Here is a 19,237-nt window from a genome sequence, read left to right on the forward strand (position 1 = left end):
ATTAAAATTATCTTTCATATGAAACAAAATTACATAAAAATATTGTCTTTTAAGAATACACTTCAAATAAAATTATATAACCCGTGCAATCAAAACACATGCATCGCATAATTACAAGGCTAGTTTTATGTAATTGAACCATTCTTCCAAATGATCACTTCATGTGACTTATTGAGGGTAATAATTATTTTATTGGGTCAATAACATGTGTTACTGGGTGTTAGTAATTTATTATTGGGAATTACTGGGTAATTTGTTACTGGAGGTTAGTAATTTAATATTGAGGATTACTATGTCAGTAATTTGTTATTGGGAGTTAATGAGTGTCAATAATTTGTTAATGAGGATTACTAAGGGTCAATATTTTTTTCTGGCGACCGATGGACGGAGTCAGACGACGTGGACCAGAATCCGGTGATCGGACCTCGGTGTCTAGCAAGGTTCCGGAAACGTGATCTCTCTCATCAACTTCCTCACTCTATAAATGTTTAGATTGATAATATTAAAATAATCTAAAAAATATACAAACAATAGTTTTTATATTAATTGGACAAATGTTTAGTTATCTTGTGTTGAAATGGGTACATTTTGGTGGGTGGAGAGTGTTTCAAGTTGTCCTTTATTATAATTGCAGCTGCAACATTTGTTGGGGCACTTATTTGTCATTGAAATGGGCAAAGAGGATGCCAAATTTGTACTAAATGACATTTTTCCTTTAAAAAAAGAGCAGAGGAAACAAAACAAAACAGTGGACTAGGGCTGACTGGGCTTTCCGTGCACCCCAAGTCCAAAGTCCAGGAGAATTCAATTTCTCAGCCCGTTCAACCCGTGTGGGACCCTTAGCCCTCCCCCTTTGATGACATGGCGACGACTCATTGGCGAGTATTAACGAAGCTAACCGTAAAAAGAGAACGGAAAAAGGAAAAAAAAAGAAAAAAAAATACAACAAAATAAATAAAGGCAATTGAAGAGAAGCAATGTTAGGGTCCTCCATAAACCTCATTCTCCCGCCGCCGATTTCATCTTCGCCGTTTCTCTCTCTCAGTCGTCTCTCTCTGCCGTCTCTCCCCGCCGCCGGTAACCTCTCAACTCTCTCTCTCTCTCTCTCTCTATGAGTCTCCCTATTTAATCTCATTACCGCTACTTTTCCTTACGCATGCTTTTCTACTATGCTTGGATACTGAGAATTTCGTAGCGCTTTACTCTTTGTTCGTTAGGGTTAGGGTTTATACCGATTCTTATAGTAATTTCTTAGCTTCTAGTTTGAAATTTGATATATGGAACTAGACAGGATTGTTGAAGGCGTCATCGAGGAAGCTTGTTTCTGCAACTAAGGCGCGTTCAGTGCCAGCCATGGCAGCTGTGAGTTTAGTTTTTCTGATTCTTCTTCTTGAAATTTGAGCTTGCGAGATTCGTTTTCGATGTGTTTGTGTTTGTGTGTTTCGAAGCTGAATTTGATTTCGTTTTTGTGTCTCAGGGTGGAGGGAATGTGCCGAGTGTGAAGTGGCAATTAGGAAAGCTGTTTGAAGTTTCGATTAGAACAGTCGTGCCTGATGTGAATGTCGAGCCGGTTGTTGTTCCATCAGCTGGGCGATTTGGAGACTATCAATGGTGTTTGATTGTTGAAGATGTTTCTGTTTTTGATTCGGGCCTTGTACAGATTTATAATGGAGGTGTTGGATTAAGGTGTTTTTGTTTGTTGCAGTAACAATGCCATGGACATATGGTCTAAGATTAAGGGAAAGGGAACTGCATTCAACAATCCTAGATCTGTTGGGGAGGTATTCACATTCAGCTTCAGTTTTTAAGTTTGAGTAGTTTTGTGTTTGGCGATAATGGCTTTTGTGTAGACTTTGAGTTGATAGCAGTAATGATTGGATGTTTTAATTTCTGTAGGCTATCAGGGGAAATCTTCCTCAATCTGAAATAATAGAGAATTGCACAGTAGCAGGGCCTGGGTTTGTTAATATTGAGTTGTCGAATAATTGGATGGCTAAGGTATTGTTAAAGATGATCTGACCTTTGTCACATACTCACTTATATCGATGTGTTACTCCTTTATTGTATCTGTAACTGTGAATATGTTGTATATTCAGAGCTTGCAAAAGATGCTTATTGATGGGATCGAAACATGGGCACCACAGCTCCAGATCAAACGGGCTATTGTAGACTTTTCCTCACCTAACATTGCCAAGGAAATGCATGTTGGCCATTTGCGATCTACAATTATTGGGGACACGCTAGCCCGTATGCTTGAGTATTCCAATGTTGAAGTTCTTCGCCGTAATCATGTTGGTGACTGGGGAACACAGGTAAATGTAGATTTTGATAAGTGATAACATGTGTATGGTATTGGGAACGGATCATTGTAAGGCATCCTTAGACTCTGTAAATAAGCTGCGGTTTCTTGTCTGTTGTGATTCCCCAGAGCTTGTTTTCTTTTGAGGGGATAACTGTCTTGTATCTGTAACATCAGCAAAGATAATCCAGACACTTCTTGATTAACCTTAACTATTAAGTCAGTGCCTCTCTTGTGTACTATAGGATTATACATATATGCAACCAAGTACTGTATGCATATCACATGCTATTTTCTGGGACCTTTCATTAGTTTAATATTGGAACCTTCTGACATTGGAAGTACAGGATGTAATAGGAGGGAAGCCATCAGGAAATTTTTTGGTCTCTTTGTTTGTTGTTATTATTATTACTATATAATTGCTTATGTTGTTCAACAACCTTGTATGGTTATTGCAGTTTGGCATGTTGATTCAATTCCTATTCGAAAAATTTCCGGACGTGGATGATGTTAATAAAATGGAAATCGGTGATCTTCAGGTGAGTAAAGTATTTTCTTAGTTCTCTTGTCATTAAGTCACATCTTTCCTATGTTTCATCAGTTTGGGTCAAACCTCAAGTAATGAACTGGATACATATTTGGATGAAGCCTTGGTTAAATACCGCGCTATATTATGTAGTATTGCTATAACCACAAAATGCTCTAGAGTCTAGCCAAGATGAATTAGAAATAAAATGAAGTGATTGGTACTGGTTATAATTTAAATGCATTTTGATAGGATTTCTATAAGCAATCCAAAAAGAGATTTGATGAGGATCCAGCCTTCAAGGAGAGAGCACAAGCTGCAGTGGTATCCCTTCAGGTGTTTCATTGGATCTCTTTTGTAATGAAGTTGATCTCTTTGTCCATAAGGTTAGTAAGTTTCTGATGCAACTCTATCTGCAGGGTGGGACTCCCAAGTACCGTGAGGCATGGCTTCAAATATGTGATGTCAGCCGTAGAGAGTTTCAAATGGTCTATGAACGCCTTGGAACTCAGTTAGAGGAAAAGGTTAGTTACAGGTTACTTTGACATGTAGCTTTTAAATATTCTTTCTTTTTCTATGAAGCAAATATTGCATTGAAAATAGGGTTCTTCTTCCTAATTCAATACATGGTTTATGTTTTTCTTGCCTTCCTCTCATGGTTAGATGATATGTGTACTCTTGGTTCTGCTTAGGTGCAATTACTGAAATTAATTCTCCTTTAGGCTCTAACTATTACTGTATGATCATAACAAGTTGATGTATTGCTGAAATAATCCTGTGAGACAATGGGGACGAAAGTTCACATATATTCTTTTTAGTGATGGAAATAGTGCCTATTTGGGCTGTTTGAGTTGGAAGGGTAGGGGATATTTGGGCTTTAACATAACTTTGTTAAGAAGATAAATAATTTATGCTTGTGCATATGCAATGTGCTTTGGATTATCAGGTAACTTTGACCAGAAGGTAATTTATGTGCATATGCAATGTTTATTTGAGTGTATTTCTGGATACTTTGTTGGTATGCTTGAACGTCACTTTTATGACCACAGAAAACAACAAATAATGGAATCACATTTAATTCATTAAGTTTGGAAATGCACAAAGATTATTCTCTGTTATGTAATATGCTAAACTGTCTTGTGTTGCACTGACGTTATGTGTACTATGTTTCTGGCAGGGAGAAAGCTTTTACAACCCATATATCCCTGGGGTTTTAAAGAAGTTGACTGACCAAGGTTTAATAGTGGAAAGCGAGGGTGCACGTGTAATCCATCTGGAGGGTTTTAACATCCCTCTTATAGTTGTGAAGAGCAATGGCAGTTATAATTACGCTTCCACTGATTTGGCAGCTCTTTGGTTCGTAAAAATTAATTTGATATACAATGAAATTTTGGAGCATATGTCTGAGAGCAGTTAGCCAGTCACTCATATTGCATCACTCCCGTTCTGTCTGATATGCCTAATCATGCTGTCATCCTTACTGACAATGCTGCTTGTTATATACAGGTACCGCCTTAATGAGGAGAAAGCTGAATGGATCATATATGTTACTGATGTTGGCCAGCAGCAACACTTTAGTATGTTTTTCAAGGTATACAGCAAAAACGATTACGTGTTTCAGCAGACCCTGATTTTTAGCTGTTGGTCGATATCCTTGAAAGTTGAAGCTGTAATTAAGCTCATGTTCCTCCTACCTTCTAAGGTATGGGGATATTTCATTGTAGTTATGTGGTTGAACATAATTTTGGTTTTCTGTTTTCAGGCCGCTACACTTTCTGGTTGGCTTCCAGTTGATGGCTCATACCCTAAAGTTAGCCATGTTGGTTTTGGTCTTGTTCTTGGAGAAGATGGCAAACGATTCCGAACTCGCTCTTCTGATGTAGTTAGATTAGTTGATTTACTTGATGAAGCCAAGAGCCGAAGCAAAACCAGTCTTGTCGAGCGTGGTATGATACAGAAGGACTTAGTCTAGCTCTCCTGATATCTTCTTCATAATTTCAAACACATCTTTTCTAGCATATATTTGCAAAAATATCACTACAGTTATACCAAATGGATGTTTTCTCTTATTTATTCTGATTGCTTATTTCTAAACACGTCAAGCTTCTGACAGTGGTAAGTATTTCTTTAATCATAACCAGGTAAGGGTGAAGACTGGAGTGAAGATGAGCTTGAGCAAACTGCAGTGGCCGTTGGTTATGGCGCTGTGAAGTAAGCTGTCTGAACTTTGAAGAGCTTATAATCCTTTTGATACAATAATAATTTATTTCTCCTCCTAATGAATATAACCATATTATTATGCAAGAGCATGAATTGTAACTTCTTCCTACGATTTTTGGAACTTCACATTCGAGGTTATCTAACTTTGTGTGGTGTTGCTTTACCCTTGACTGCCTAAGATTTAGTCCTGCATATGTTGTTAACTAAGTAGTATAAAAAGATTTTGACTTAGATACTTGAATACAACTTTGTGATTGCCCTCTGAAATATTATTTCTCTTTCAGATAGTATTGAGAGTTTCTATTTTCATTAGAACATTGCTATGATATTATAAAAATATGTTGGAGATGATTAGTTTCTTCTGCTGATTCTATTAGTTGTAGTCAGTATACGATGAGTCTCAGATGTATGTATTTATTTATTTTTTCGATGCTTGATTTGGTGTTTGGTTCTTCCATCTTTTCTGATAATATGTTTTGACAGGTATGCTGATCTGAAGAACAACAGATTGACCAATTACACTTTTGATTTTGATCAAATGCTTAATGATAAGGTGCGTTAACATCTCTATAGTAATTTTATTAAAATATGTGTTCCTTGGAAGATATCTAATCTGATGTTGAATCAGCTAGCTTCTAAATGAATGTCATACTAAACGTAGGAGCTCTGAATCTTGTAGAGTTCTTGAAGCTAGTTGTTTATATTGTTCCACTAATACTATATTTGTACTAATGATCCAAAACTATATGTCAGGGTAACACTGCTGTTTACTTGCTATACATGCATGCTCGGATCTGCTCGATAATAAGAAAATCGGGTCAAGACATTGATGAATTGAAAAGGGTAAGTCCAGCTGCAGTATGTTACATAACCAATCTCTCTTTATCTACTTTGTTAGTCCTGGACTCATATATACATACACATCTCATTTATTTAGGCATTTGTGCCCACATACTTGTTCTATAAATGTAGGTCTTTAGTTTTTACACTTGTCTCATTTATGTATATGTATTAAGACACTTGACACAGATATATGACACCTTGCTATAAAGGTCTGATTTCAAATGTTTTTTTTTAATCCAGACGGGAGAAATTGTGCTGGGTCATGCAGGCGAGCGTGATTTGGCGCTTCACTTATTGAAGTTCTCTGAGGTATGAACATGACACAGATGGAACTCATTGCCGCCTTTATGACCTCTCTCATCTTGATTGGTTTCTGCTGTTGGTATGCATGGTTCTTATTTTCACATTTCTTGCTCTCACTTTGTAGACCGTGGAGGAGGCTTGCACGAATCTCTTGCCAAGCGTCCTGTGTGAATACCTGTATAATTTATCAGAAATCTTCAGCGGAAAGTTCTATTCAGAATGCAAGGTATCTATTATCTATGCTTAGTTGCCTAATAGTTTTTTGCGATGAGTATCAGCAAAATCTTACATAATTTTGGTACATTGTAAACCTGGTAGGTTATCGGTGTGGCTGAGGAAACGAGTCGACTCTTGCTTTGTGAAGCAACAGGCATAGTCATGAGGAAATGCTTTCATCTTCTCGGAATTGAAGCAGTGTACAAGATGTAATATGTTCACCCAGTCCACAGTTAAATCTCCAAAGATATAATGGTGTACGATATGATTCTACAGCCTGCTTAAACTTAGGGATTTTGAACTCTTGTTAATCCAATTTTCACTGTAAAACCGTTGAACGACTATTTTGATGAAATGCAGCACAGAAATACAAAATATGTTGCAAACTCCCTAAAACTAAAGCATCTGTGATTTGGATCTTCTCGTCTTAAACAGATCAGGTTGGTCAATCGTTCCCAAGAGGTTCTCCGTTCTTTCTTTTGTTTTGAGAACTTCTGGGAATTCTGTAATCAGATAATCCACCAGAAATAACAAACATCTAGGCTTTAAGAACTAAGGTTAAGTCAGAAACTTTCAAACTTACATAAAGAAACAATGGAATTTCACTATACAAATGACCCGCCATAACATTTTGAAAATGTAAATCCTCAACTTGTGTTCCAGATGGAACAACTACGTACAACTGGGTATACTAAAAGTGAAAAAACCCAGATAAGAAGAGAGAAATGCTTCTTTGTAATAAGAAGGCATCATTTCCTCTGGAAATTACTACTTGGAATATAAGAAAGAACCCCTTGAAATAGCTTTCTTTGAGATAATGGCTTTGGGACTAGTATTATAAGATTTGTGACCATTATCTAAACCACCTCCATAGCTCTTGCATGGCTTCCTTTTCCTTCTATAAGGAGCTGCCACCTTCTTTGCAAGATCATCCAAGCTCTTCACTCCTCCCAGCGATGTGAAAGATTGCGACTTTCCTTGATAGTACTTTGATAAACCTCTCCTGCATAAAATCAAAACGCAACAAATTTAGAACACAGAACCAAAATAAAAAGTACTGATGAATCATGAATAGGAAATCAAGAAAGAAATAAGCATATGTGATTATATAGGTTATTGTTTACCTTATAGGAAGATGAACCATGAGCTCAGACAATTCATAAAGAGGTCCATTTGAAGAAGATGATGAAGAAGAAGATGCATCATCAACCAAATCAGATGAAGACGAACACGAAGAGGATGACTCCATGGAGTCCATGGATCTTGAATCACAAATATCTTGAGGGTAGTCTTCCTTGATCACACCCAGCTATCTTCAAAACCGTGATAACCAATCTCACTTTCTTTCCAATTATGAGCACAGACAACCTTAGCTTCTTGAAGACCCGTGAAGAAGGAAGATGAACAAGAGGAAGAATAGGAACAACTGAACGAGAAGAAATTGAATATCTAAGTTTGGCGTTGAACAACTCTGGAAGCTTTAGAACATATGGTTTCCGATTCAGGTTGGTTTCCAAGGGAATATATATATATATATAGGAAATATATGCCTGATGGGAATAGGATAAAACACTTGGTGGCGTTTCCGTTTAATAATGAACCAATGGATAACACTGAGTATTCCGTTATCATCATTTCTATAAATAAAATAAAATTTGTATACCGACCCCTTATCCCAGAATTTGTCATTATCACTTAATACTTATCACATCCTTATGGCCTAAATTTACTTGCTTTCCCATACAACAAGAAATGAGGATAAGGCCTAAATTTGAAGGCATCCATATCCGAGTCACCGTCTCCTCTATCTAAGTATCTATCTCCCTCTTCTTCTTCTTAAACTGAGGTCGCCATCTTATATGAACTTTTGCCTCATAAAGCCTTGACAGATTAGCATATTCCCATGTTTTATGGCATGAAGAAGTAAATAAATAAAGGGAAAAGGTTTGGGTTTTTGGCTAATGGAGTATAATCCAAAGTGGCTCTAAGATTATCTACAATTGCACATTTGTCTTTTGACATAAACTTTTACCAAGACATAACATTGTTTCCCCACTTGGTTGGGACAATGCTGGCTGGCCTGCATTGTGTTGCTTCCTTCTGTCCTCTTTGATCTTTGATGTAAGGATAATCCGAATACTTTATAATGTTTTGGAGCATATACCTCGTATAAAATTCTACAATTGGTTCAAGTTTTAGGAGCCTTGGTTGGAACGATGCTTGCAACATTGTTGTGTTGGTTCCCTTTGGTCTTCTTCAACCATTAAAAATTTAATTTTAAAATTACGAATCTAATATTATCTTCATATGTTAAAATCAGAGATAATTACGATATTTTATCGTATTTCTCATGTTTCTCGTGATTGAATTTAATTATTAAAATTTGAAAAACGTTATCATCTAAGGGTGTTATTAAAGTATCTAGCTGCAACATCCATTTTCATGCCATAATTATTTTGATCATTAGATCTTGGCCATCGTCACCACAGTATGGAATCCCTAATTAATCACAGACCAAGATGTTTGAAAAATAGTAACGAAGCTTAATATAATGAGAAAGCTTAATGTAATGTGAAATCTTGGATATGCTGTCCCTTAGTATAGAAACTAGTGGCTGAAGTGTAATAAAAATTCCAGGGTTTGGTTTGATAACGAAATTATTCATATAATTATCTCGAATAATAGTGTTGCTAAGGAAGGAAAAGAGAATAAAGATAAGGAGGTTGACAAAGGCTCAGGTCATGATGATTGGAGTGGAGTAGTGTTTTATATTAGGTCTTGATGGGTACTCAAACTGCCACCACATGCTTGCTGGTTCATCATCTTCTTCTGCTTACTGTAAATCTTACCCTCTTAAAGATTCATGCTTTGTAATCTTATCCCATATCTGTAGGACTTGGACCTCTCAAGGTCCAAACCTTGGTATATAAATGCCTACAGTTTAGTGCCCACAGAAAACCCACCTCTGCCGGTTTGACCCCGTCACACCACCCTCTGTGTCTCTCTTATTCCTTCAACTACATCCATATAACGTCGGCCATTATACATATTCTTCCAAATACAAAAAAAAGTTCAAAAAGGGTGCGCTTCAATATGGAAAATAAAAAGGGAAATCTCATTTCTGTGACATCAAAAATGGCAAACACTAGGTATATGCATGTAAGATCTTGATACAGCAGGTTAATATAGGAGCTGTAACTTTGTGAAAGTGAAAAAACCACACAGCGGTAACTAAATATAACATTGTAACAGTAGAAATAAGACCTGCATTTTGTTTCCACAAGAACTATAGGATCATTAGGATGATCTATCTGGGAAAATTTACAGGAGATTCCAGGCTACCCACCAGAATTTCAAGATCAATGTCCTTGTCTTCGAACTTTTTGATGAATGGGTGACTCTGAAAGAAGAAAATGAATTTGCTGTCAGATTTCAACTGAAAGGCAAAGTAGCTAAATTTTAAAAGATGAACAAAAACAGAACACTAGCTGACTAACCAAAAGGTCCAAAGTTGATGATCTGTGTTGAGGATCCTTCTGTATGCTGCAAATGCAAAGGGAAATAGGAAAGGTCACATTGCTGTAAATTATCCATTTCAGAGGTGAAGAATGCAATCAATGCATGGACATGGGATTACCAGGCAGACACAAAAGAACAGAATTCGGGAGAGAACTGATCTGGTGGAGCAACAGGAGGTGGGCTTCCAACAATTGCCTCTAAAAGCTCATAAAAGCTTGGCCAGCTTTGTTCATCTTCAGATTGCATGTAAGGGAACCGCCCAATAGCACACTCAAGTATCACCATGCCTAAACTCCAAATGTCACTGCTATAGTCATAAGTGCCTCCTTTAATTCTCTCTGGCTGCAAAAAAAAAAAAAAAAACTGAAAAGGTAAATCTCATTGTAACACAGATTCTGCAATGTAACATGTTGCAAGCTTAAGAATAAGCATCTAAATTTTAGTCTTGGGAGCTAGCACTCCTAGCAGTGAAAGGAAGAGAAATAGAAAGAATCATTACATACCGACATATAATTGTAAGTACCAACGAATGTATCCCTCTGACCCATGGAGCTAGCAAGTGAAGCACTCACACCAAAATCAGTAATCTTGACCTCCCCTTTGTGGTTTACTAGCAGATTGGATGGTTTTATGTCTCTGTGAATTACATGTCTTTCATTGTGCAAGTAGACAAGCCCTTGTAAAACCTGATGCATAAGTATAGATCTTATTAGCCAAGAGAAAAATATAACTTTTCAAAATGTTGCAAATGAACTTAGTCTTCACATGCGATGAGAAGTGATGGACTCATGTACCTGTTTACAAACGACTGCAAGATATGGTTCAAGAATTGTCTTAATTTGTCTGATTACATCTGCAAGAGATCCACGATCCATGTATTCTAACACAAGAGAAATTGCCCCATTGTGATAAAAGGAGTGGTGGCAAACCACCACATGTGGACATTGTGCTGCTTGGTTTATTTTTAGCTCCTGCACAATTTGTTTACGAATCTCCTCTTGTATGTTCATCTGAATAACCTGCAAAACATATAAAAAGAAAGAATTCCTAGTGATACATTTACTCCCGGAGCACAGATGTGATTAGAGGAGAAAGTATAGGCAAGGGAAAATAGCATGTGAGTACTCCCGGAGCACAGATGTGATTAGAGGAGACAGTATAGCAAGGGAAAATAGCATGTGAGTATAAGGATATTAAGATGAGAGAACTGAGTAGACCACAAATATTAGAATTCTATAAAACCCATACAGCCATAACTAAGAAGCATCTATATTCTGCACCACATGCAACAAAAGAATCTCATGAGCTTTTCTGGAAGGGTGGATCATGACTTGGAAATTCAATTAGTTGCGACTAAAAGGAGTTACCAAAATAAGGCCTATTGCTACATTACTGTACTTTTAAGAAAATGTTGTTTCCAAAAAACAAGAAGAAAATATATATACGATATAAACCTTTTCCCAGATCAATTAGAACAATGATTACCTGCACATAGGCCTTGTGGTTAAATTGAACTTTCTTTTCAATTTGACACGGAAAAGACAAGCAGACAAAGGTAGGAATACAGTTATGATTTCTAATACTGACCTTCAAGGCAAATAGTTTTCCAACCCATTTATGGCGGACAAGTTGGACTACACCACCACTTCCCTTCCCAATCACTTTGATAGTCTCAAGATCTTCCAAGGAAAGTTCAACATTGAGCTCCTTATTATCAGAAGGCTGTTCAGATACACCAGAAAAAGGTAATGAAAAGGCAAACATAGGAGGATATAGAAAAAATTGTAAAACAAATTCCTGCACCATATGCAGATGAAAACTAATCACCTTAAGCATGTATTCATGATGGATACAAAAGAAAACACAAGAAGTGCAGCCTGCAACTTAAGAATGTGAGACCAACTCGTTTGTGGCATAAAAACAGACTTCTTATGCACCCAAGAACACTAAAGAGTCAAATAGTGTGGCAAGTTTACATTCTTTGCCTAAAGCAATACACAGCTTATAAAGCTAAGCACTACTTGAACGTGCCCCCATGCCCTCACAATTGAATTCCATCACTTTCAATTCCTAATCTCTATGTGGGAAGGGAGTATATCAAATGATCAAATGGGTAATCAGTCACCAAAATCCATCACAGAGAAAAAGTAACACGCAATTTAAAGCAGATATGACTGATAATGGTGGTTAACTGAATACATCAAATTATCAATCCAGAAGTCAATTCTCTTTACCACAATCAAAGTTAAACTTACTCGAACCTCTTTCGCTTCGGAGGTAAGCCGCAACCCTTTCTGGTTCAGAAGCAAACCCCCATCATGAAATGTACCACTGGCAGTCCTGAAATTCAATGCCTTGACTCAGAAAAAAAAATTCCATAAACCCACAAAACCCAAACAAGAATCAAACTTTCCACTCAAACCCATCAAAACAAGAAAGTTAATTACAACCCTTATTCAATCAAATCCATCAATCCCCCAATCATGAAATTACCATATTAAAACCCTAACCCAGAACAGGAGTACAATCAAAGACCCAAGATACCATTTTTTCTTTAATTTCATTCCATAAATGTCACTTTATGCTATCCAAGAATGGAAATTTGGGGAAAGATTATAAGAAAGATGGAATCTTTGGGTACTTACAAGAATGAGGTGATGTTGGTTTCTTGAGCAGGAACAGAGAGCTTGAGCTGCTTCTTCAGATTCAATGGCGTCTTAGTCTTCATCCTAATCGGGTTTTTTGACCTAATTGGGTTTCTAACGAAATTGGGTATTCGATTTTGGGGAAATGAGAGGGTTTTGATTAAGTTGGAGTGAAAGTAGAAACAGAGAAATTCAAATGATGAAGACCGCGAAAATTATATAGAATTATTTGTTGTTTCCGTTGCAAATAATACAAAGCTTGAATTATTTCGGTTCGATCTGGTGTAGACGGTTCTATTGTTTTATGATGATACAACTTTTTATCTAGTGGATCTGACCGTTGATCATAAGGTTAAGATGAGAGATGTGATCTTGATGTGTCTACTAGAAGGTTAAGGAGAAGTTATGAACATTGTGACGAGCTGATATATTTATGAAGTTATGAACATTGCCCACCAACTTGAAAATGTGAAGATGATTCTCCTTGGTTCATGCATTCGTTAACTTGCTTTACTCTTTCAAAAGTTTATTTGACGAGCTGTATACATATTTGAAGCATTGAAGGTGTAGTCATCAATCTTCCCAGTTATCAATGAAAGATTGGTGGAAATTAAATAAAATTTCTTTATAATTTGCAATGGATTATTGAGAAATTTGACCAATGATAAGGAATGATTTTCTTCCTTTAATATTTTTACTAGCCTACCGAACGCGCGTTCCACTGGCGTTGAAATAAAGGTAGTTATAAATTTATAATTAAACATGCGTGAAGCCAAGTTTCTCGGAATTGGAGATTTGAAAACGTTGTACTCAGACATGGTATTGGATCGAATACGCCCTGATTTGCATATATATAATATCATGGTGAATGCCTATTGTAAACTAGGCAATGTGGTTGAGGCTGGTGTGTATCTTAGTAAGATAGTCGAGGCCGGTTTGAAGCCGAATACGAATACTTATAATTCTTTGATAATGGGGCATTGTAGGAATAAGGATGTAGATAGTGCTTTTGGGATTTTTAAGGTGATCCCTGACAAGGGTTGTAGAACAGATGTGGTTTCCTATAATGTGTTGATACATGGGCTTTGTGCGGCTGGGAGGAGCCGTGAGGCGTTTGAGTTGTTTGGTAATATGGAGAAGGATGAGCGTGTGCCAGATGCGCCGACATATAATGTGCTTATTCATGCGTTGTGTAGAGGGGGGAGGAGAATGGAGGGGATGAATTTGTTTAGGGAGATGAAGGAGAAGGGGTGTGAGCCGAGTGTGAATACTTATAATGTGCTTATTACTAGCTTGTGTGACGAGAATAAGATTGAGTATGCTAGAAAGGTTCTGGACCTGATGTCGGCGAAAGGGTTGGTTCCGGATGTTGTCACATATAATGCATTGATTGATGGGTTTTGCAAGGAGGGAGCGGTTGAGGTTGCTTTCGGGATTCTGGATTTGATGGAATCTAATAAGTGCCGTCCCAATGCTGGCATATTTACTGAATTGATTCATGGGTTTTGCAAAAGGAACAATGTGCACCAGGCGATGGCGCTTCTTGATAGGATGCTTGAACGGAAGCTCTCACCGGACCGGATTACATACAATTCATTGATCAATGGGCAGTGTAAAGCAGGTCATGTAGATAGTGCTTATAGGTTGCTTAATTTGATGAAACATAGTGGTGTAGTTCCTGACCAGTGGTCTTACAGTGTTATCATTGACAGTCTCTGTAAGTTTGGGAGATTAGAAGAAGCTCAATTCATATTTGATTCCCTCAAGGAGAAAGTCATCAAGTCTAATGAAGTGATTTTTACTGCTTTACTTGATGTCTATTGCAAGATTGGGAAACTTGATGATGCTCGCATTTTATTTGATAGAATGCTTGTTGAGGGTTGTGTCCCAAACTCATATACTTATTGTGCCTTCCTAGGTGGGCTGTGCAAAGAGGAAAAACAAAGGAAGCATTGTCAGTGGTGGAACAGATGTTAAGTACTGGTGTGCAGCCTACGGTCCATACTTGTAACGTTCTAATTAACCATGTGCTAAAAGAAGGGAATTTCGAACATGCTCAGAGGTTTCTAAATGAATTTGTCTCTCTTGGTTACCAACCTGATGCAGTTATGTACGGTACATTTGTTCATACATATTGCAGCATTGATGATATTAAAGAAGCAGAGAAGGTAATGATTAAGATGGATGAAGAAGGAGTTTCTGCAGATTCTTTGACATATGCATTTTTGATCGAGGCATATCTCCGTTTGGGATTAGTAGAATCTGCATTTGATGTCTTTCAGCGCATGGTTAATGCTCATTGCAGCCCTTGTCATCGCATCTATTCCTTACTCATCAAACACCTGTCAAATGAAAAGTTGCTGAAGATTGATGATAATGTAATAGGACTTCAAATGGTTTCAAGTGTCCCATCAGCTGATATATGGAAAACAGTGGACTTTGAAATTGCTTTAGAGCTCCTTCAGAAGATGGATGAACATGGCTGTGCACCAAATATGAGCACTTACAGCGAGCTTATTGTGGCACTTTGCAAAGTTAGGAACTTGGACGTAGCCCGTAAATTGTATGCTCATATGAGAGATAGCAGTATTTCTCCCAGTGAGTATATTTGTAATTCTCTTCTTCAATGCTGCTGTAGGTTGAAAGAATATGGAGAAAGCTATTTTGGTGGACACTATGATACAGCTTGGTTATTTACCAGCATTGCAGGCATGCAAATTGCTCGTATGCGGACTCTTTGAAGAAGAGAATAACGAGAAAGCAAAATCTGTTTTCTGCCGAATTCTTTGTTGCGCGTATAACTACGATGAAGTAGCTTGGAAAGTTCTTCTTGAAGGTTTACTTCAGAGAGGTCATATCATTAGGTGCTCTGAGATGGTAACCGTCATTGAGAATATGGGTTACAAGCTTTCATCCTGAGACCTATTCAATGTTAATTGAGGGATTTTGATGGTGTATAATACTACTGATCTTCACTGTTGTCTCACCTGTCTATCTTTCTGATCAGCTCGAAGAGTGGATCATAGATTTTCTGCATACACAATATTATAAAAGTTATTATGCTACACCTCCTGATTGAAGTGTACGAACATCCCCTGGCTTGGTTACACACTATGATGTGAGTCCAACCTAATATAATTCCTCGAAAATATACATGACATTTGCATATCAAATGTTATAGATCACTTGTATGTTATAGAGATTGAACTTGTTTTCTCCAATATAACAAACATATTCTCCAAAATATATTCAATAGAGAATACCGTAGCTCTCTTTTCCACCCCAAAAACAAAAGGCGAGGCAAAAGGGTCCAAAAATCCCAAAAGCAAGAAGAAACAAAGATTTGTCTCTGGCAGATAAAACTTGAATATTAAAACCCAAAACCAGACCTGGGAATAGACCCGTTCTAAGTGGCGCGTAGCTAAGTATAGCACAGTGTGGAGTTTAGACATATATTTATGTGGGGAACAGCAGACATCCTTTAAAAGGTTCCGGAACCGAGGCCATTGATTAAACCACATTTCATAACAATGGTCTCAAGTCCGGTCTTGGTCTTGTGTCCCTGACACAAGCACTAAAGAGTGGACTGTTTGTTCTACACGAAGCTCTTACACTAGCTAGTGTTGTGTGCTTTTCACTCTCGTTTTGGCTTGAAAGGAGAATAGAGCCGTTGAAGCAGACAAAGTTGAAGGCTTTGCTATATCTGAGAAGGAGGAGGAGCAGGAAAGGTGAAGACTTTGGTTTGGTTTTAGTGGGTTGAAGGAGCTCGAGTGAAAGAAGGCAATGGTTTGTGGGTTCAGACTTGTCTTTGCCATTTTGCAGCTGCTTGTGCTTTTGGGTTGGTTTCTCTTTCTGGGTTCTTGTTCTTCTTCATAAATCTCTTTCAATATATCTTCTTTTATGTTCAGTATGTAATGGGGTTGAATGTCTGTGCTGAAATTTTTGCCTTCTTCGGATCTTTGTTTGTTCTTGAGTTATGGTATCTAATTAACATAGCCAAATCTACATACGAAATAGAAAGTGTCGGTGGGGTTACTTGCAACTTTCAGCATTATTGGCCTATTGGGTTTCTCTGATTTGCACCTTTTCTTCTTACAGACCTTGCCTTGGATCCTAGAAGAGTCTAGCAGCTTAAAGTATTCAAGTTCATATATTTTTTTCTGAGGAATGATTGGTATTTTGGTGGAAGAATAAGTATAGGCTTAGGTGATTAGCTTGCTTTTAGCTCCAAGGGTCATCATTTTTTAATGAGAGCTTAGTGTAGCTTAAATACTAATGTATTTTGGACTCTTAAAATTTTCTGGGTAATATTGTGGAACTTAATCTACAGTATTCTTTTGAAGTGTTCTGCCATGTTTTTATTTGTATTCTTGCAAGTTGGTGCTTGGTGGGGTTTCTGGTTATTCCTTTGATGGACAGCTACAATTCAATAATGGAGTTTTCGAGACCCTATCCAGTTTGGCATTATACATTTTGTAAAAATGATAAGTAAAGAACAATCATTATAATTTGGTTGCTGTGGGGAAATGGCTAATTTTCTTTTTGATGCACAAGTATTGTTTGCTTTGCTTTTTTACCTTATAGGCTGAAGTGTGCAGTTGATAGGAACTTTACTGATTAACTTGCCATTCATGTAATCGTAGTAGAAGATGGATTATTGAAAGGACACCTTTGTTCTCAGTAGTGACTTTTGCAATTGTTTGACAATGGCTATGAGTCTATGACTTTTGGAACTAGGATCTATGTGTGGTTTTAGTGTTTTGTTCCTACAATATTTTTTGTTGACTCCATAATTAGTCCTCTTTAATTAATCCTTTCTTAACCCATGTTTTCAGAATTCAGTGAATGCACATTTGCTTAAATCATCTTGATTCTTTTTACAGATCTTTGCCAAGGAAGCATTGTGGGAATTTGCTATGGAAGAAATGCTGATGACCTTCCTACACCTGACAAAGCTGCGCAGCTTGTGCAGCTTCACAACATCAAATATGTTCGGATTTATGACTCCAACATACAGGTCCTCAAGGCCTTTGCAAACACTGGTGTTGAACTTATGATTGGGGTTCCAAACTCAGACTTATTGCCATTTTCCCAGTTCCAAACTAATGCAGATACCTGGCTTAAGAACAGCATTCTCCCTTACTATCCGGCTACAAAGATCACATACATAACAGTGGGAGCTGAAGTAACTGAGACCACTGGTAATGTCTCTGCTCGTGTAGTACCTGCCATGAGAAATGTCCTCTCAGCACTGAAGAAAGCTGGTCTTAGTAAGAAGATTAAAGTATCAAGTACACATTCCCTCGGTGTTCTGTCTAGATCATTCCCTCCCTCTGCGGGAGCATTTAGTAGCAGCTACGCATCTTTCCTGAAACCCCTGTTGGAATTTCTTGCTGAAAACCAGTCCCCCTTCATGATTGATATATATCCATACTATGCTTACAGAGATTCCCCAAGTAATGTCACCCTTGACTACGCTCTATTTCAGGCATCCTCAGAAGTAATTGATCCAAATACTGGGTTGTTGTACACCAACATGTTTGATGCTCAGATAGATGCTATATACTACGCACTTATGGCTCTGAATTTCAAAACAATCAATGTTATGGTCACTGAAACAGGCTGGCCGTCGAAAGGATCGCCAAAAGAGACAGCTGCAACTCCTGACAATGCCCAAACTTACAATACAAATCTGATTCGCCATGTCATTAACAATACTGGTACACCTGCAAAGCCTGGGGAGAAACTGGATACCTACCTCTTCTCTTTGTTTAATGAAAATAGGAAGCCTGGTTTGGAATCTGAGAGGAATTGGGGACTATTTTATCCTGACCAGACAAGCGTCTACAATGTGGATTTCACTGGAAAAAATGCTGTGGATATGACCACCACAGATTCTAATGTTACCAGTTCAAATGGAACAACAACTTGGTGCATTGCTTCAAGTAAAGCTTCTGAAGCGGACTTGCAGAATGCGTTAGATTGGGCCTGTGGCTCTGGGAATGTGGACTGTACCCCTATTCAGCCGAGCCAGCCTTGTTTTGAGCCAGATAATACCGTGTCTCATGCATCGTATGCTTTCAACGTTTATTACCAGCAAAATGGGGCTACAGATATTGCTTGCAGTTTTGGAGGGTCAGGGATTAAAGTCGATAAGAACCCAAGTATGTCTACGACATCATCATCTTTTACATCAGACTTGCTTAAGTTACTTCATGCTTGTGAATCCCATTCAAAAGGACTAACCAAAAATTGATTTTAATTCATGTAGGTTATGACAGCTGCCTCTATATGACTGCAGGGTGAGTATTACATATCCGACATCCTAGTTCTATTTTATTAATATCATTATTAACTCATTTACCCATGTCTGTCTGTCTTGATTTGCAACTTTGAATACAGGAGCAACAAAACTATTGCTAGTAGTAACACAACAGCAATATCTTCTACTTCCTCCTCTACCGCAGTTAAGGGAGTTCCAGCATGGATTTTCACTTGCTTTCTTGCGACCTTCATATCATTTCTCGTTGTAAGTTGACCGTGGCTGAGAAGCAGAAGACATTTTGCACGGAAACTAGTACTGATCCTTGTGTTGCAGTGATTTATATACTGCAGGTTGGTTTTAGAAAGAATGTAACTGCTGTGTTAGATCTATCTGCTCCCCAT

General features: G+C 37.7%; 5 protein-coding genes across 7 annotated transcripts; 3 read left to right on the forward strand and 2 right to left on the reverse strand.

The window, feature by feature from the left end:
• The first annotated feature begins 953 nt into the window (after positions 1 to 953).
• On the forward strand, positions 954 to 6,751 carry LOC126804981 (arginine--tRNA ligase, chloroplastic/mitochondrial-like). Of its 2 annotated transcripts, none has more exons than XM_050532062.1 (18): positions 954 to 1,077; positions 1,292 to 1,362; positions 1,478 to 1,611; positions 1,706 to 1,781; positions 1,897 to 1,998; positions 2,097 to 2,312; positions 2,758 to 2,838; positions 3,078 to 3,161; positions 3,245 to 3,349; positions 4,003 to 4,181; positions 4,332 to 4,416; positions 4,588 to 4,771; positions 4,967 to 5,036; positions 5,529 to 5,598; positions 5,799 to 5,888; positions 6,129 to 6,197; positions 6,316 to 6,417; positions 6,510 to 6,751. In XM_050532062.1, the coding sequence occupies exons 1-18, from the start codon at positions 978 to 980 to the stop codon at positions 6,618 to 6,620; spliced, it is 1,929 nt and encodes a 642-aa protein (XP_050388019.1). In that variant the 5' UTR covers positions 954 to 977; the 3' UTR covers positions 6,621 to 6,751. The 2 variants fall into 2 exon arrangements, with proteins under 2 accessions (XP_050388019.1, XP_050388020.1); XM_050532063.1 differs by having other exon boundaries at positions 959 to 1,077; positions 1,288 to 1,362.
• A 240-nt stretch (positions 6,752 to 6,991) lies between these two features.
• On the reverse strand, positions 6,992 to 7,960 carry LOC126804982 (protein OXIDATIVE STRESS 3-like). Its single transcript, XM_050532064.1, has 2 exons — positions 7,532 to 7,960; positions 6,992 to 7,410 (listed from the first exon to the last, which is right to left on the reverse strand). Exons 1-2 carry the CDS (start codon positions 7,663 to 7,665, stop codon positions 7,176 to 7,178), a joined length of 369 nt encoding a protein of 122 aa, XP_050388021.1. The 5' UTR covers positions 7,666 to 7,960; the 3' UTR covers positions 6,992 to 7,175.
• Positions 7,961 to 9,261: 1,301 nt separating this feature from the next.
• LOC126786101 (mitogen-activated protein kinase kinase 6) lies at positions 9,262 to 12,817 on the reverse strand. Of its 2 annotated transcripts, none has more exons than XM_050511825.1 (8): positions 12,572 to 12,817; positions 12,188 to 12,266; positions 11,514 to 11,648; positions 10,721 to 10,945; positions 10,430 to 10,612; positions 10,045 to 10,268; positions 9,905 to 9,950; positions 9,262 to 9,807 (listed from the first exon to the last, which is right to left on the reverse strand). In XM_050511825.1, the coding sequence occupies exons 1-8, from the start codon at positions 12,652 to 12,654 to the stop codon at positions 9,715 to 9,717; spliced, it is 1,068 nt and encodes a 355-aa protein (XP_050367782.1). In that variant the 5' UTR covers positions 12,655 to 12,817; the 3' UTR covers positions 9,262 to 9,714. The 2 variants fall into 2 exon arrangements, with proteins under 2 accessions (XP_050367782.1, XP_050367774.1); XM_050511817.1 differs by having other exon boundaries at positions 9,269 to 9,807; positions 12,182 to 12,266; positions 12,572 to 12,815.
• Positions 12,818 to 13,333: 516 nt separating this feature from the next.
• On the forward strand, positions 13,334 to 15,521 carry LOC126793494 (pentatricopeptide repeat-containing protein At5g65560-like). The gene is given in 4 exon segments (XM_050520035.1): positions 13,334 to 14,510; positions 14,513 to 15,227; positions 15,229 to 15,481; positions 15,483 to 15,521. Coding segments are annotated over 4 exon segments (2,184 nt in total).
• A 622-nt stretch (positions 15,522 to 16,143) lies between these two features.
• LOC126787887 (glucan endo-1,3-beta-glucosidase 13) lies at positions 16,144 to 19,181 on the forward strand. The gene is made up of 4 exons (XM_050513805.1): positions 16,144 to 16,409; positions 17,455 to 18,735; positions 18,843 to 18,873; positions 18,974 to 19,181. The coding sequence occupies exons 1-4, from the start codon at positions 16,355 to 16,357 to the stop codon at positions 19,107 to 19,109; spliced, it is 1,503 nt and encodes a 500-aa protein (XP_050369762.1). The 5' UTR covers positions 16,144 to 16,354; the 3' UTR covers positions 19,110 to 19,181.
• Positions 19,182 to 19,237: the final 56 nt, after the last annotated feature.

This window comes from Argentina anserina, chromosome 1 (genome assembly GCF_933775445.1).
Source record: "Argentina anserina chromosome 1, drPotAnse1.1, whole genome shotgun sequence".
NCBI lineage: Eukaryota > Viridiplantae > Streptophyta > Magnoliopsida > Rosales > Rosaceae > Argentina > Argentina anserina.

Coding starts and splice junctions, on each gene's coding strand:
- LOC126787887 (XM_050513805.1), top strand. CDS start 16,355: ATGGTTTGTGGGTTCAGACTTGTCTTTGCCATTTTGCAGCTGCTTGTG. Junction 18,736..18,842: donor TAAAGTCGATAAGAACCCAA/GTATGTCTACGA, acceptor TAATTCATGTAG/GTTATGACAGCTGCCTCTAT. Junction 18,874..18,973: donor TGCCTCTATATGACTGCAGG/GTGAGTATTACA, acceptor CTTTGAATACAG/GAGCAACAAAACTATTGCTA.
- LOC126804981 (XM_050532062.1), top strand. CDS start 978: ATGTTAGGGTCCTCCATAAACCTCATTCTCCCGCCGCCGATTTCATCT. Junction 1,782..1,896: donor ATCCTAGATCTGTTGGGGAG/GTATTCACATTC, acceptor TAATTTCTGTAG/GCTATCAGGGGAAATCTTCC. Junction 4,182..4,331: donor ACTGATTTGGCAGCTCTTTG/GTTCGTAAAAAT, acceptor TGTTATATACAG/GTACCGCCTTAATGAGGAGA.
- LOC126804982 (XM_050532064.1), bottom strand. CDS start 7,665: ATGGACTCCATGGAGTCATCCTCTTCGTGTTCGTCTTCATCTGATTTG. Junction 7,411..7,531: donor ATGGTTCATCTTCCTATAAG/GTAAACAATAAC, acceptor GATTTTATGCAG/GAGAGGTTTATCAAAGTACT.
- LOC126786101 (XM_050511817.1), bottom strand. CDS start 12,654: ATGAAGACTAAGACGCCATTGAATCTGAAGAAGCAGCTCAAGCTCTCT. Junction 11,649..12,181: donor CCGAAGCGAAAGAGGTTCGA/GTAAGTTTAACT, acceptor GTATCTGAACAG/CCTTCTGATAATAAGGAGCT. Junction 10,269..10,429: donor GTACTTACAATTATATGTCG/GTATGTAATGAT, acceptor TTTTTTTTGCAG/CCAGAGAGAATTAAAGGAGG.